General features: G+C 39.3%; 1 protein-coding gene across 4 annotated transcripts in view; it reads right to left on the reverse strand.

Moving 5' to 3' along the window:
- Positions 1-15,670, reverse strand: part of LOC140374668 (intermembrane lipid transfer protein VPS13B-like) — a 285,793-nt gene that overhangs the window by 42,506 nt on the left and 227,617 nt on the right. For all 4 annotated transcript variants that reach the window (XM_072461641.1, XM_072461642.1, XM_072461644.1 and 1 more), the window contains exons 43-46: positions 15,446-15,627; positions 15,014-15,234; positions 14,787-14,918; positions 8,369-8,530 (exon numbers count right to left, since the gene is read on the reverse strand). In XM_072461641.1, coding sequence (XP_072317742.1) covers positions 8,369-8,530; positions 14,787-14,918; positions 15,014-15,234; positions 15,446-15,627 — 697 coding nt within the window. The remainder of the gene's footprint in view (positions 1-8,368; positions 8,531-14,786; positions 14,919-15,013; positions 15,235-15,445; positions 15,628-15,670) is intronic.

A 15,670-nucleotide genomic window follows, 5' to 3' on the forward strand; every position in this document is an offset into this window, starting at 1 on the left:
GAAGTACAATCACATTAGTCCTGTTCTCAGGTCTCTGTACAGGCTCTGGCATTTCAGTTTCGTGCAGCTAAAATCTGGAACAGTCTTCCTGAAGATGTGAAATGGGCCCCTGCTCTGACAATGTTCAAATCTAAGCTAAAAAAAAAAAAATGTTCAGTTGTGCATATGACTGAAAGGATTTTCTTTACACTCTTCTCTTTTGTCTTAAACGGTTTTGTGATTTCTGCCATGTCTTTGTGATTTTAATGCAATTCAAAGTATGAAGCACTTTGAATTGCCTTGTGTATGAAATGTGCTCTACAAATAAACTTGCCTTGCAACTGAGCTTCTGGAAAACATGAGGGAAGAACTTACGATAACTCAGAGCTTTGTATTCAATAGGTTAACATTTTATAGTGACACAGGCATCATTTTTATTTTTCTATTGTGACATACAACATTAAAATGGCATTTTGGAAAACAATGCTGCACCCCAACGTGCCAAAAAAATGGTCCTCATAATAGTGTTCACAAAAGGAAGCCGTCAATGGAATGAAAACAAAACTACAGAGATTTGCTCTTGTAGTCTATTGATTTTTTTTCTGCAAATGAGGTCAAAGTGCACCGTGGTACTGTCCATGGTGCTGAAGAGGGACCGCACTACTTAGCTTACTTTATATGTTGCATCTAACATTCACTAATTTGCCCATGTTTTTCCAAGAAATCATTGCAAACCCTTGAACTTTATGACACACTATTCAATTCAAAATATTTCCAAAAAGCCTTGACTGGCAGTGATGGCATGTTGCACATCTGACACATAAGATTTGGTGATTTTGGTTAAAACTGCGATTAAACAAAGCTGCTGTCACAACGCAGCACATGGTCATTAGAGCATACCAACACTTGTGTTATGTGGTCAGCAACAAGGAACAGCTCCAGTGCAAAACACCCCTCACATCTGTGGTTTAGGAGACTGTTCAAGGCCAAACGAGGAAAAAACAGATTTTTCAAAGTGCTAACACATTGGTATGTTTGAAAAGATTTACATAGAAAAACAAATACGACATTCTAGCTGCTCGGATCTCGTCAACATGATAATTAAATTAATCTCCTCATGTCAGAGAGGGGCTTCCACTGGGACAACTTCAAAATATGTGCTTGTTTATAGATAGGGGAGGACATGGAAGATGAATATGTTATCATAAAAAATAAAACAAAATCACACAAACTTGCATCATGACAACAGTTAGAGAAGAAATTGACTTGTGGACAAAGGGATTACATCTTTGTATTCAGACAGTTTTTATTTTTTTTATTTTTTTATCACGTTTGCAGAAAAGCAGTGTTTAACCTTAGCAATTGGGGACAATATTTGAATGATAAATTGCACTACATGTGGTTTCCCAGGTAGTTTGAGTCACTGATTTTAAAATTGCTGGCAACACTACGTTTTTGTTACGAATCGTTCCTCACTACTGGAATCCGTTTCTTTGCTGACAAATTATGAAAAATTAGTAAGACCAAAAGTGTTATTAATGAGCGCTCCATAAAATGCGCACTGGGAGTAAAGTCACTGCATCAACAATTGACTAGCTGTCAGAGAGAAACTTATTTTTTTTTATTTTTTTTTAAATCTTTAGTGTCATAATATTGGTATGGCTCTTATCAGCTGAAATGTAGTTTTTGATTAAGGAAAACTGTATTTTGTTTGTTTCTATAGAAACTAAACAAAGAAAATGTATTACATACAATACAAAATATCCAAGGGCCACATCAGCACCTCACTGTGAACCTTTCAGAGGGAATTGAATCATTGAGTCAAAAATGGAGCAGCTCACAAGTGTACGCATTTTGTAGATAAAATTGGAAATGTGTTTTCTATTGTGTGTCTGATAAGAAAATGCATTTGGTGACTTTTAAATCAGTCCAATTATTATTTATACTTAAGATGTATAATTTGGTTGATGGGACTTTATATCAATGCATTTGATGTGGTATTATATTGACAACTTTTAGATTGATTGATTAAAAAAACAAAGGTATCCTCAAAGATCACCAAATAAGCGGTCAGTCATTTTACAATGCCTAATAGAGATATTTTAGATTATGTTTAATGTTTACGAGTAAAATGTATTATGAATTGTTTTAGACAAGTACAAAACTTATGTGCCAGCATAACATATTATTAGAATCTTGAGTTTAGATAATGTTGTAGAAGCTATACCTTGACTTGCTACACCTAGACTTTACCTTGTTGTAGAGAACAAATGACTTAATCCTCTAAAATGGGATGTCCCAAGCCTAAACAATAACAGTGAAATGTATCAAAGTGCATTATTTGTCAAATTGCTTGCTTGACTTTGCCTTGTTAAAAATGAGTTAGGTACTCCAATTTGGTTTATACATTTACTGAGTTTCTATCCACAAAAGGCACCACCAGTGTAGAGCAGTTTGACCTATGATTTAACAGAAGCCTCTCTCTGGCCCGGTTTGTTTGTGTTGGTGTGTGGACTCTGCTCCGCGCTGATGAGGAAGGCCAGCTCTCCTTTCCTCCTCATTTACAAATCACTACATTCCTCAACCCCACTGTAACCCAGCCTCGAGATGACTTCTTGTATTTTTTGGACCTTGGGATGATCACAATCAATGATGATAATCCCAAACTCACTTCTGACAGGCTGAGTCACACACCATTTGTATCTCGTTGCTATAGAAACAAAACTTTAAAATCACTTGAAATAATATTGGGGGATCTTTATAATGTATCTGTCAGTGAAAGACAAGCCTGGGCAAGTGTCACTACGGGATAAACGACCTTTCTATTGCAGCGCTGATAAACTTAAAAAAATATCCCGGTGAGAGGAGAATTTCACGGGCCAGCGGTTCATGTTACTCCTCACTAAATTGGACCTCAACATAATGTACGAACCAGTGAGTAGCCAATGTTTAACCTTTGGCTGTACGTCTCTTCAAAATGCAAAATAATACATTACCTTCGTAGGCCAAGCACCTTTTTGAGAATCTAAACCAGGAAAAGGGGTCTCCAGGGATCAAAGCCATCTTCATCAGCGTCTCTCTGATCAGTCAATGCTTTGGTTAACCTCATATAGCGGAGGTTAACCTCTCCACAGTGTGTATGAGAGAGAAGAACAGGACAAGTACAGACCACTTCACTTGAGGGCAGTGTTTGTTAAACATTAGGGTCAGGGCCACAGGATGAGATGTTTTGTGCATTTCAAGATGAATACATACCACAGTTATATAGAAAAATGAGGTGTAATGTGATCTTGGGAAATACAATAATATACTAGAGGTTGCATAGTGTCTGTAGCAAGTAAACAGAGCACACCTAAACAAGATGATAAAAGTCCTGCCAAGAAACCACTCTCTTAAAATCTCCTCTCAAATGTTCACTTAAGGACCAGCTTTATGTCATGCCAAGTCACATCTCACAACTGACAGAAAACATACGTACAATACTTTACAAAACATGAACCGGCCTCACAAATCTATATAGAGAAGCAAAAAGGGTTAATTTAGAAGGGAATACGTGCTGCCCGGTGGTCGAGTGGTTTAGGCTCTAAGTGCAGCCGGTTGCAATATTGTGAGTTTGCAATCCCGACTCGGACAATTCACTGCATGTCCTCCCCTCTCTCTCATCCCCATTTCTCACACATCTGTCCTGTCTAAAAAAGCCTGCGGAAATACATGTACAATAACAGTGCTTGCAAAACTATACAAAAACTAAATGTGTGTTCGTTTCTATGCTATATTTAATTCAATCAACCATTAGCAACCATTGAAAGAAAATTACATTGTGATATGAGCTTGCATTATACCGCTCTATAATTAAGCACTGGCGTCACTATTGAATAACATGTATTGTGCAGAGTATCTGTAGTTAAATTGAGCATTCTTAAAAAATCAAATAACTACAGGCATAGACACATGATAAGAAATCTCCTCTCAAATGTTCAGAGAGGGTCAGTGCCTCTCTGTCATGGCTGCTTCCAACAACAGCAGCCAATCTGACCACACACTAATGGTCCCAGGCTGCTATCTCCAGCACAGTGCCCCTGGGAACCGCACATCCAAACACACGGTACAGGCCCATAGCAAATTACACTTCATACAAATTGTGATTATTTCTTGTAGGCACTTAAAAAGTCCTTTTCTGAAATCCTGGGGGCTTCTTGACACCCCTCGTCCCAATAACCGCACTAACCACAGGGATTTCCATCAGTCGAGCAGCATCCTGTGAGGGGCGGCCAGATATTCCAACCATTCGCCCCTCACCACACGCCAGAAAAACACAAGGCGAGAGTTTGAAATGAAATGAAAGTTTGTGCCTAATTATTTAGTTATCATCCAAAAATGTACAGTATCTGTACATCTTCAATGAGAAATGTTTTCCTTTTAAAATGGTATAAACGTGGGTATTTATTTGTGTTTGAAACCTCCTAATAGCTGGTTTGAAGGCATGCACTAAGACACTAAATAGACTGGCCTGAAAGAATCCAGGACATAGGAAGCATTTTATATCTGTTTATAATAGGGTTAATATGTGGTTATGGGATTTGACTGTGACTTACATGCCAGAACGTGACTGAATTGAGGCTTTTAATGCACCTTATATTGTGACTGACGGGAGAAACAGAGGCGCAGGAGGGAGTGGTACTGGGACAGAGAGGGGCGACCAAAGTTAAGGTTCGTGTTTCGGTGCAATAACACTGGTTCCCGGGCTGTAGGAGTGAGACAAGTGACAGATATTCACAAGTATGTCAACATCGGTGTGCGCTGGGATAACACATAAAGCACTCGATCCCACAAAAGGAGATGGTAAGGGCTTAAATATGTCTTCATGTTTAAGTACAAGCTGAAATAACACAGGGCCTGTTCATTTAAGAAGAATTTCTCTCATAATAAGTGTTGTATTTGGTCTGGAGCAAATGAGCCAATAGTGAAGTGACAGCTTTGTGCTAATATGCGTGACCTGACAAGTTAATAATAATTGTCTTGAATTTGTGCAATTTCACTTCACTATACAACCAGACAGAACAAGACGTAGACGTGAATTGAAATGCCAAAAGAGAAATTAACATGACCATTTTAAACTGAGTGATGTAGATGCAAAGTTTTGTAATCAGAGGCTATGCAATATATTTTTAATTACCTGCTGTTCAAGTAAAATTTTGCTGTAACAAATAAGCTTGGTTTCATATAATGATGCTACTTCTACTATTACTATGGCATGTTAGTATGCTATGAACGACATATTTGATTTGTTGAAGCCGGGGTGTGAGTGAGCTTGACAGGCAGATTTACTTGACACAATACCTGGGTGAGAGTACCTTAGAGGTTGTTTCACTCCATATTGCAGCCGTCAATGATAATCTGACTAAATGTTATATGTACTGTATTGCTTACAGACAAATGTTTTAGCACAAACTGAAAATACTTGCTCTAATTTGTGTCTCAGCTACTGCTTAAAACACATAAGCTGTCGGTGAACTAAAATCTTGACCAGCAGATTGTCCAGTAGATTCTCGGGGGAGCAGGGGAGGGAGAGAGGGGGAACAGATTATTTTACATAAGTAGCTCTGGGTTTTGTGTGCATGTGGTGAGTGGACAGGTCAGCTGGGACATCATATCACAGACATGAAGACAGACCCAGGAGTTTGGCCATTACCAACACAGACTGAAAGACAGGGATAGTACAGCTATGGGCCATGATATTTAAAAACAGATGTTGAAAAATATTGTATGTATTGAAGTAGAAAAAGACAATTAAACAAAATGATAAATTCCAGCAATTTTGTGAAAAGGTCAAGTGCCTTCAATGCATGTATGCTCAGTGAATGATTACCTACAACTGTAATACTATTGACAACTTCCTGTTTTAGGCTTCCTGGTTTATCTGGAGTATCTGACAAGAAATAGAACCACACAGGAGGCTGAAACAAGAGGCAGGAGAAGGACAGACTCTGACAGGGCCTTGTGATGTCAGCCACAGTGGTCCCAAACAGGGGATTATAAGAGGGACAGAGACAGCACTGGGAACTGCTTTGCTGTTTTTGGACAGTGTAGAGAGAAATACTCAAAAAGTCCGAAAGTCTGACTGAAATGAGAGGGGAAGGACACAGTCCAGCTCTCCTGATCTCATCAAGCTGCTGGAGGCAAGAATAAAGACATAAGAAACATGTCATGGGAAACGTGGAGAAAGACTCTACACTGCAGGAGAGTGTGTGGTCAACCTTTTTCTCCCAGTGACCCCAATGTTACCGGTGGATACCACCCAAAATCCTTCTACCTGATAAGCTGTTGTCTTATAGGCAAAATGTAATTATTTTCTTGTTAATAAATATATTATAGAGCAATAATTATTATTGCTCTATAATATATCATAGTGAAGCGCTCATTCCAGTAAAATCAATTCCTGTATCCACACAATTGTGAATTTGACCACTGCAAGGATCATGCAAGAAAATCAGACTATTGACCAGAACAATATCTGTGTGATAACATGAGTTGTCTTGAGTTGCTACTGTCTGGCTCCTATGGCCCAAAGCATGAAGAGAAGGGACTGACTGCTGCTTTAGATGACCAGAGCATAGATATAATGAATCAAATATATGCATATATCAAATATTTACAACTTTAATGATCTTCCTATGAGCGAATTTAGATCCCAAAAGTGTTCATGCTTAAGCAAGGGACTAATGAAAGCGTGTAATGTGCTGGAACAAAAGAAAAGGCAAAAGACAATAATAAAATGTCCTGAGGCTATTGAATGTATGCTGTGATGGAAAAAAGAGAGGAAGAGGTGAAAACATCGAAAGAGGGTCATCACTCACACAAGAGGAGCTGCTATTAGCACTGTCCGCACCATTTGCTCTAAACAGCCTTTGAGCTTTGAGTTGTTCTGTAGTCGGTGTTAAATTATAGAGAAAATGTAAAATATATGGGCTGCAGTAGGAAGAAATGTCTGTGAAGAAAGACAAAAAACAGTGTGCGTCCCATAGGCTAGGCAGGATGTGAAGCTGTGAAAGGCAACAGGTTAGAGGCTAATTGGGTTGGGAGTAGCTCTGGGTTAAATTGAAGAGCTGAGTTCATTGAAGTTGACATTTAGTGAGAGCCGACCTATGGCGATTTGAGTAGTTTTAGACACCTGTAGGAATAGGGGCCCTAAACAAAATAGTGTAACCACTTAAGCAGCGATTCGGAAACTGATTTGTGACTACAACAACATATTTTGATGAACAATCTACTATTCAGAAATATAACTCTGTCTTATCAGCTTGACTATTTTGATAACCCATAATATAATTAGAGGAAACTGAGGTGAACATATTGGCAGGTAGTTTAAGCTCAAACTTGTTTATCTAGATTCACAAATCATATAAAGAGTGCATAATGCATTTACTACAAATACAAGATGGAAGGAATTATACGTGGAACTATAATGGAATTATTTTATTTTCCTGTGATGACATTTGGCCAAAGTTTTAGATGTTTGGTTTTCAACGAAAACTTCCCTAAAAACAGGTCATTCTGACTTTGAGGTAAAATTAATCTCTTTATGTGCCATATCGAGCACCATTTTATTTGATAACACCAGGACATTTCCAATAGCGAGATTGTTTAAATACTTTCCCTTCATTTAAGAGATGATTACAGGAGGGATTAAGAATTTTTGAGACAGTTTTGAGACACAGACCCGAGATAATATATCTTCCTCTTTTTCAGTGCTCTTTTTGTGTGTGTTTTTTTGGTTGTATTTATCCACCTAGCTTTTGTAAGTGTGTTTAATTTGAGTGAGGTAAGTGCAAAGATTAACCGTGGTGGATGATTAATACAACTTGACTTGCTGACTTACTGCGAGTAATTATGGCCATGTCTTTTCTCAAGCCTGGCTTTCTCACACTCACGGTGCAACATATGGGGGTCTCGAAACATGTGCATACCAAACACACACACGCAGATGCCACGGATCGCCACGCAGCCCACCCTCCGCTCAACCTCAAAACCACCAAGGGTTAAATATAATCAATCTTCTTTAACAATGCTGTCAGGGGAGTGTCTGAGAACTCTGACAGACAAACTGTTGTACGTGCACTATGGTTAGCCCAGGCCACAGCCAGCGTGAAGATACCTCTCCAAAACCAAATAAGCCTAGGGACAAAAGCATGGTCTGTGAGGTACACATCTGTATTCTCCAGTGGGTTAATGTATTTATCTATCAAATCAGATTTCATTAGTTCATGCTGGATCAATTCTGTATCAACATATTATGGCAAGTGAGCTCGTTCCTCCACACGTGTGTGTGTGTGTGTGTGTGTGTGCGCGTGCGTGCGTGTGTGTGCGCGCGTGCATGCAGAACTTATACCTGTGGGGACTTGTGAGACCTCCAGCTGTACTGATGACTGTGGAGACTGGCCAGCAGTACATTCTCATCTGTGTCCACCTGACCAAAGCGTAGCGTCTCGTGAGTGTCGTTACAGATCACATAGTGGCTGTAGACAAGCTCCTCTGACTCAGGGTCACCGTTCTGCAATGAGGACACAAAGAAAGGGTTTATGACCAAACATTTGAATATGATTTTTTGTCGTTGTCGAGTTTTTGATGTATCAAAACATTGTTTTGGATGGATTCAAGTTTGTATTTTTTGTAGCTTTATCTATTAATTTGTTAATCTTACATATAATGCATTTTATTTGTGCGACACTATGAAAAAAGCTTGTCTGTGATTTGAAGGCCAACTTCATTCACAGTTAAAGTGAAACCTCCTGGAGGATTAATCCTTTGGCAAGACAGCAGTTTCCTCACACCCTTCATAAAACAGCTAAATGTTAAGTCTATGCTGTGATAAACAACTTTGGACATGTCAGTCCATTTCAAACGGCAACTTGCTTTTTTCAAACATTTTTTCACTATGAAACAAGCTTCTCAGTACTGGGCATTCCTCACAGTGAGAGTCATACATTTATTGTGGTTTTTTAGAAGAAAACAATATGGTTGAAACATTCCCACCTACAGCAATGGGTCAATGGGCTGCAGAGACCTGCAGTCATGCAAATTGTACTCGTACATCAGCTAGACATTAACTGGACTTTACTTCTACCACCAAAGCTGGTGTATTTTGCTTTTTGGCAACACATTCAGCCATTTTGCTCAGCTGTACTTTCCAAATATTTTACCTCGTTTTGCTCCATTAAATATTGATATTACTGATAATGATGACAATGATGACAATGATGACAATGATGACAATGATGACAATAATGACAATAATGACAATAATAATAATAATAATAATAATAATAATAATAATAATAATAATAATAATGATAATGAAATTAATACACTGGACTAATTCAACTTCTTTCATGACACCCAAAGCAAATTTCACATTTCAAAATTAATTATCTCCATACTATGAAGTGGTAATCTACTCTACTGGGGTAGACACACGAAAGCTGTCAATCTACACCATCAGCCCCTCCGACGATCTCCACTCACTCACCACATTCATACACAGAACACGTGGGTGAAGTGTCATGCCTAAAGACAAGACAGTATGCACTAGGGCCACTGCCCTCCCACTAAAGCACCTGGTGCCCAGCCATCTCCCATTCAAGACCTAATAAGTAGTTCTTAATACATTTTTGCAGAGCAACAAGAACCCAAAGATAATCTTTATCATATTTAAAGACAAATAAAACCAAACAAATATTTGATAGTATTATATTCAAATATTGTAGCATTATGAACCGGGGGCTTTGCTGGTAGTTATTAAACAACATTGATGCCAAAATCTGATTAACTGTTGTACTTTTTTTTGTCTAAAACATCTGCTAGCTGGATGCTCTTGGAAAGATTTCAAACAAAAGGTCTCACTTGAGGGTCTGTCTGGTTGGCACGATAATACTGCAAAGAAAATTTTCAGAGACCATAGTTGTTGACATTGAGCCAATTTGTGAGAAGAAATCATGGCTTATTCATTAATTGGGTCATCTGTTGACTTCAAACTTTGTTATTCTTACTCAAGTAGTAATTGAGATGACTAATTTTTACATGGGTTGGTTTGGCACACCCATTTACTGACTATTCACGAAACAAATTCAAGTTTTCTGTATATACGCCTCCTACACTTGGAGAAGTCTGGCAGTGTGAGTGACGCACTGTGTAAAAAATAAACTACCAATCCAATGGCTAAAATATTTTGTAACATTTGTAACACGTTTTGTTTGAAACAGAACATACATAAACATTCACTATTATGTCGGCATCATATTTTTATTGCTCCATTCCATTTTATTTTTAAACTTGTGTTGCTGCCAATCATTTGAAAGCATACACTGAAATCCACGGAAATCAATTAAAGTATGTGTTGAAATCTGGCGCAAACCTTGGCTGCGGCAAACCCAGATTGACTAATCATAAGATTGTACAGCTGTATTAAAACACCAACATACCCCAGGTGGCCCTATACTTCTAAATGGCAGGGGGTGGTTGATGGTTGATGGTTAAAAGAAGCTGGCAGTAACAGCTCTGAGTTCCACTGCCAAGCACGTTCGGGGTCCTGGGGTTGTTGATGCTATTGAAAACGGATGGGAAAGTTTACACCATTAAAAGCACACTTGCTGATAGACGTGTGGGAGAGGTAGAACAGCGCACAGATACAGAAAGGACAGCTGTGAGAGTGGACCACTTCTAGTTTTATAGACGAACACTATCTTTGCTTTCCCTATGAATGTGACAGTGCGATTTACAAACTTCCTGCTGCCATCTTTAGATGCCAATGCTAAGCCCCGACTCTTTGATGGTATCATCTTTCCACTTGAATTCACAAGGCAACTTGATACACACGTCAGAGAGCTTACTGCAGTAATAATCTCTCCTCTTCCATTGGGGGACTTAAAGAAGACAAATATTAGGACAAAGGTATTTAAACAGTCAACACATCTTCCTTGTTAAAGAGCAAGAGATGACAGCTTATTCCTTAGACATAGGCCCTATACCAGGCATCAAAGTATCCATTCCCTAAATCCACCCAGATGATATTACTTTAGTTTTTCTTTACAAAGTCTGGCCCACATTAGGCAGAGTGGCACATATATAAATGGTAAGGTACAGTAAAAAGTCTGGGATGAAGATTGTAAATAATGGCACCCACAATATAAGAAACCCTATACCACAGAGAAAGAGAAGTGTAGCCATGGCAAGAACAACGCTGAAATTTAGCGACAACATTCAGACACATGTAGTCGCAAAGTGATTAGCTTTAATATCAACAGGACATCCCACTATAGAGATCTATCTATAACATCTGCTGCAACTGAGAAGTCTGGAAAACATTGAACAACCATTAGCCAACCTTTCACTTATACGCTGCCTTGACAGTGTAAATGTTAATATAGAATACAGTACACGGTATAGTTCAGCCCTGGAATAGTATTAATTATTTGCAACTCAAGAAAACTGATGAGAGCATCTCTGTTGTCCCATGCTCACATGTAGCTGCCTGTGAGAATGCATAATTGGTAAATACTACTGGTCTTTTGTGTGGTTTCCCAGCAAAGCCACTTCACTGGGGATAAGGGCTCGGGGGAAAGACGATTCGGAGCTGGGGTTGGGGACTCGGGATGGAGATGGAGGTATGGGTGAATGAGGTTACAGTGGTAAATGCTGAGGTTGGGGCCAGATGGAGCGCTGAACTGGAAAAATGTCAACCAAAAGGAGAGGGATGGTTCAGGAAAAGCCAACAAGGAAATGTAAATGTAACATTGGGTAATGTTTTAGGCAACAACTGTGCCATCTGGTTCCTTATGCAAGTTTAGAATGGTGAGTTATAAAAAGTATTATGGTAAATATTAGTGAGACCCTGGTTTTGCATGGAATGTAGTAAGAAAGTCTGTGTGGTTGCTTTGTAAAAAGAACCTCTCCAATTGACAGAATATTAAGAGGCATCAAGCCCACTTGCATAGTGACACAATCTAAACAAAAGTAATGTGTTATTTGTCTTTGCTTCAAGTTTTCTAAATGTGCACTTCCTTTGCTCCTCTGAGGCTAACCTTTTTAACTAAATTCAAATTATTTACTAGCTTAGTATGTCATAAAAAGTCCCAAAAATTAAACCTCAAGCATGAGGTTAACAAAGATTACGGTTGGTACAAATGTGTATAATTCCAAGCAAATTATTTAGCATTAATAACAATTTAAACATGTAATAGAGAGACTGACCATTTTAAACTACTGCATTCAAACATGTGCACATCCCACTTTAACCAGGCTTTGGTTAGGATAGGAGGTTGAGATGTTAATGTTAAGATAAATATAGTATTAATAGGCCTGTCATAAATACAGGAAATAAAGTGACAGCTACACTACTGTCAACCATTAGACCTGCACAATTATTTCCAGGAGGTTGATTTTTCACAGATACTGTTACCATGACATCTACTGTGTATTATAACATATTACAATCTCTGTTTGAGTGCAAATTACAACCATATACCAAACCGAGCATTTAATTTCTACTTCTGCATCTGGAATCGCTCCAGCTGCTCTGCCTGCGGCATGGCGGTATGGCCATGGCCTGGATGTGAGGTTTCGATTGTGTGGTAGACGAGAAATCTTCTCCATGGTTCACTGCTGACCCCGTAGGCCACATCACAAAGCCTGCCAGCCTTGACACCAGGAAACACAAAAATCACTCTAACAATTACACACATTCAAGAAACATCCTTCTGTTGAGGAAGGACAGTGCCTGCTAACATTTCCAATTGCTTCTTATTATGTATTCAATTAGTTTTGTAGCGTATGGAAAAAGTAGATTTAAAGAATGTGAAACTGCAAGACAAATTTGAGATTAATAGGGCTTTTCAAGCCAATCTCTAGTACTCCCATTAATTTTCTGCATTAAGAGGTAACAACTCCAGACTCAACTCAAACAGGTGTAAATGAAAGAAACATATCTTTAACAAGGGAAAAACCTTATCATAAGGTGCATTTGTATAATAAGCTCACAGCCCCTTCCTATCTTCTCTGTAACAGAACCAAATGGCGGCATGTGCTTGATCCCACGCAGCACACATTTTCTAACCATACGCAGGATATTTCCAATGAACAAAAGTATTCACTTCTTCCTCCAAAAGCTAAATGAGAACCGTTTTTTAATCAGAACATCCTTTTGTACTTGTCCTCCATCTATCTCTTACTCCAGAGAAACTGTGGCCATATGCACAGCACATTTGCCTACTACAATTATGGTGATTTCTTCCTTGGTTTGACCAAAGTGCCGAAGGCTGGAAGTAGTTTTGAGTTTAATACCAGTTGCCAGGATGCTTCTGTTTAAGACTAATCAAGATAATAAATCAGGCTTAATCATTTTACAGATATGACAGATGAACAATGAACATGTTGATGGTGTCATCAGGGTTGAATCAGGCTCTATGCATGCAAGACTTTTTAAAAGCACATTTTGTACAAATATGGTTGATTTTTTTCACGATACCTCATGTCAAAAGTATGCCTGGGTCTTAGGGAACTGGGCAGCAATGGCATAAGAAAAGGCCAAACATATCACTCAATCAGTATAGGGGAGGCCTGTCTGAAGGCAATGACCACGTAATAACCTTATTTCTCATGCTTGAGATGTTGGGCAAAGCCATGGATACCAGCATGTCCAAAACAGTCCAGTTAAACTGCAATGTAACCTTTCAATACAACAGCAAACATTATTTATGGGTAAATTAACCAGCTGAAATAGGGAACATTCACTTGCTTGTGCTATAAGTTTGCAGCCAAAGGTCAAATGCATCTCATCATACCAGCATGGTTGGTTAACATCGCCTGATGAGTCAATGATGCCACTGAGTGAAAACAAAGGTATTAAATCCCACGCTAGGATTTAATAGTTCTTTTATGTACAGTTGGTTTAATTTTATTTCCCACAGGTAAAAGACAGCAGCTATTATTTCTTTCACCTGGAGAAGGAGACGATGCATGCGTGTAAAAATGTATGTAGTATAGCTCACGTCTCACGAGGCCAGATGAGTCAGCAGCAGCAACAGAGGCACAACTGAAAGAGAAGGGTGCGCAATAGACACGCACGCACACGCACACACACGAACACACGCACACACAAACACACACGAACACACACGCACAGACGCACACATACACGCAGAGGGGTGGGGGCCCAGGCCAGATGAAGTCTTGGCAGGTGTCAGCACTCAAGTTTTACCGTGTTTTCGTGGGCATCGCTTCACACACAAATGAGCTGGCTACTAGAGGCAGTGCTGAGAGCCGGGAACTGCGAGCTGACGAGGACCGTAGCATTAAGGAGAGGCCACAAACAGACACGGTAAAGGCCCCTGCTCTGAGTTTACATCAACCCGAAAGGCAGTGTGTTTTATGGCTCTGGCATTGAACCAACATTTTTCTCATAAAAACCCTCCATTTTGTTGTGAATTTGTTTAGCTTATACTCCATCTGGGAAAGAAAAGACTTTTAGCACAACCTATAACTATTTATATATTTTCTTATGATTTTGTGTAGATTTACGACTCCTTTGGTTATAATATGTTCTCCATGTGCTAGATGATCAACAGGAGGACGGTTCATTTTTTTAAGCAGTTAGAGTTGTAATAGAGCGGCAACCACTATTCCATCACACAAGTCAGTGCTATTTAGTGACTGACAAGTACCAACAAATGAATTTTAATTGATGTGATTTTTATGGACATTAAAAGTCTATATGTTATAGAGGGTTTATGTCCAATTTGATGAAATGACTGTACCTGTTGCCAACTTTTCAAAGCTGTGTCCACAGTGTGAATGGCATACTGGCTGATCCTGAAGATGACTGGGTCCACAAACACATTTGCATCCAACATGGTGGACTGGGCACAGCAAATAGCAGTGGCATGACCCTGGAAATAAAAAAGGATACATGCAATAAAATATTTCGATAAAATGTTTTGAAGACAATTAATATATTTTTTCAGAAAAGATGCAGATTCTATACCTGAAGCACACACGTCTGTAGTAGCTGAAGTTGTGTTAGATTTCTGTACTCCAGCAGCTTGCATTCCATTTGAGTGGAAAAGTTGAACTCTTGACAATATTGTGGCCCATTGCTCCATTGACGTAAAAGGAGCCGGGGCTCCTGTGCACTGGTCACCATGAACTCCTGCTCCTGAGGCAACTTCCTGTCCGGCAGGAAAGGGCGGAGTCCATGTCGGGGAACTGTCGTAAGGAGATAAATAAATGCAGTATTAACAGCATCCTAAACCACAGTTGATATAATCTCACACAATGTGTACCCAATATAAACAGGCATGCCATCTAATACAAATGGCAGACAAATGAACTCTCTTTGCTATACTTTGAGACCAAAAGCACAGCTTAATTTTGAAATAGTATATGCACTGTACGTATCTTGTGAGCCACTTCATACCTGTGCCGAGCTGCTCTAAGTGATGACAAAGGTGCACTTCCATTTGGGCAAGATGTAGAGACACACCGAGTGATGGGACAAACCAAGGAGCGAAGCAGGAGTCCACACGAGTGCAGGCGGCCAGGGCTGTGGGGGAAACCAGCTGATCACAGTGCAGAACCGAGCCACAGTCACTGTCCAAACTGCAAGGAATTAAATCAAGGAAGATTAACACGCTGCTGAGAA

Source organism: Eucyclogobius newberryi, unplaced genomic scaffold (genome assembly GCF_026437365.1).
Source record: "Eucyclogobius newberryi isolate DKJ021-1_F unplaced genomic scaffold, fEucNew1.0.hap1 SCAF_3, whole genome shotgun sequence".
In the NCBI taxonomy this organism is placed as follows: domain Eukaryota; kingdom Metazoa; phylum Chordata; class Actinopteri; order Gobiiformes; family Gobiidae; genus Eucyclogobius; species Eucyclogobius newberryi.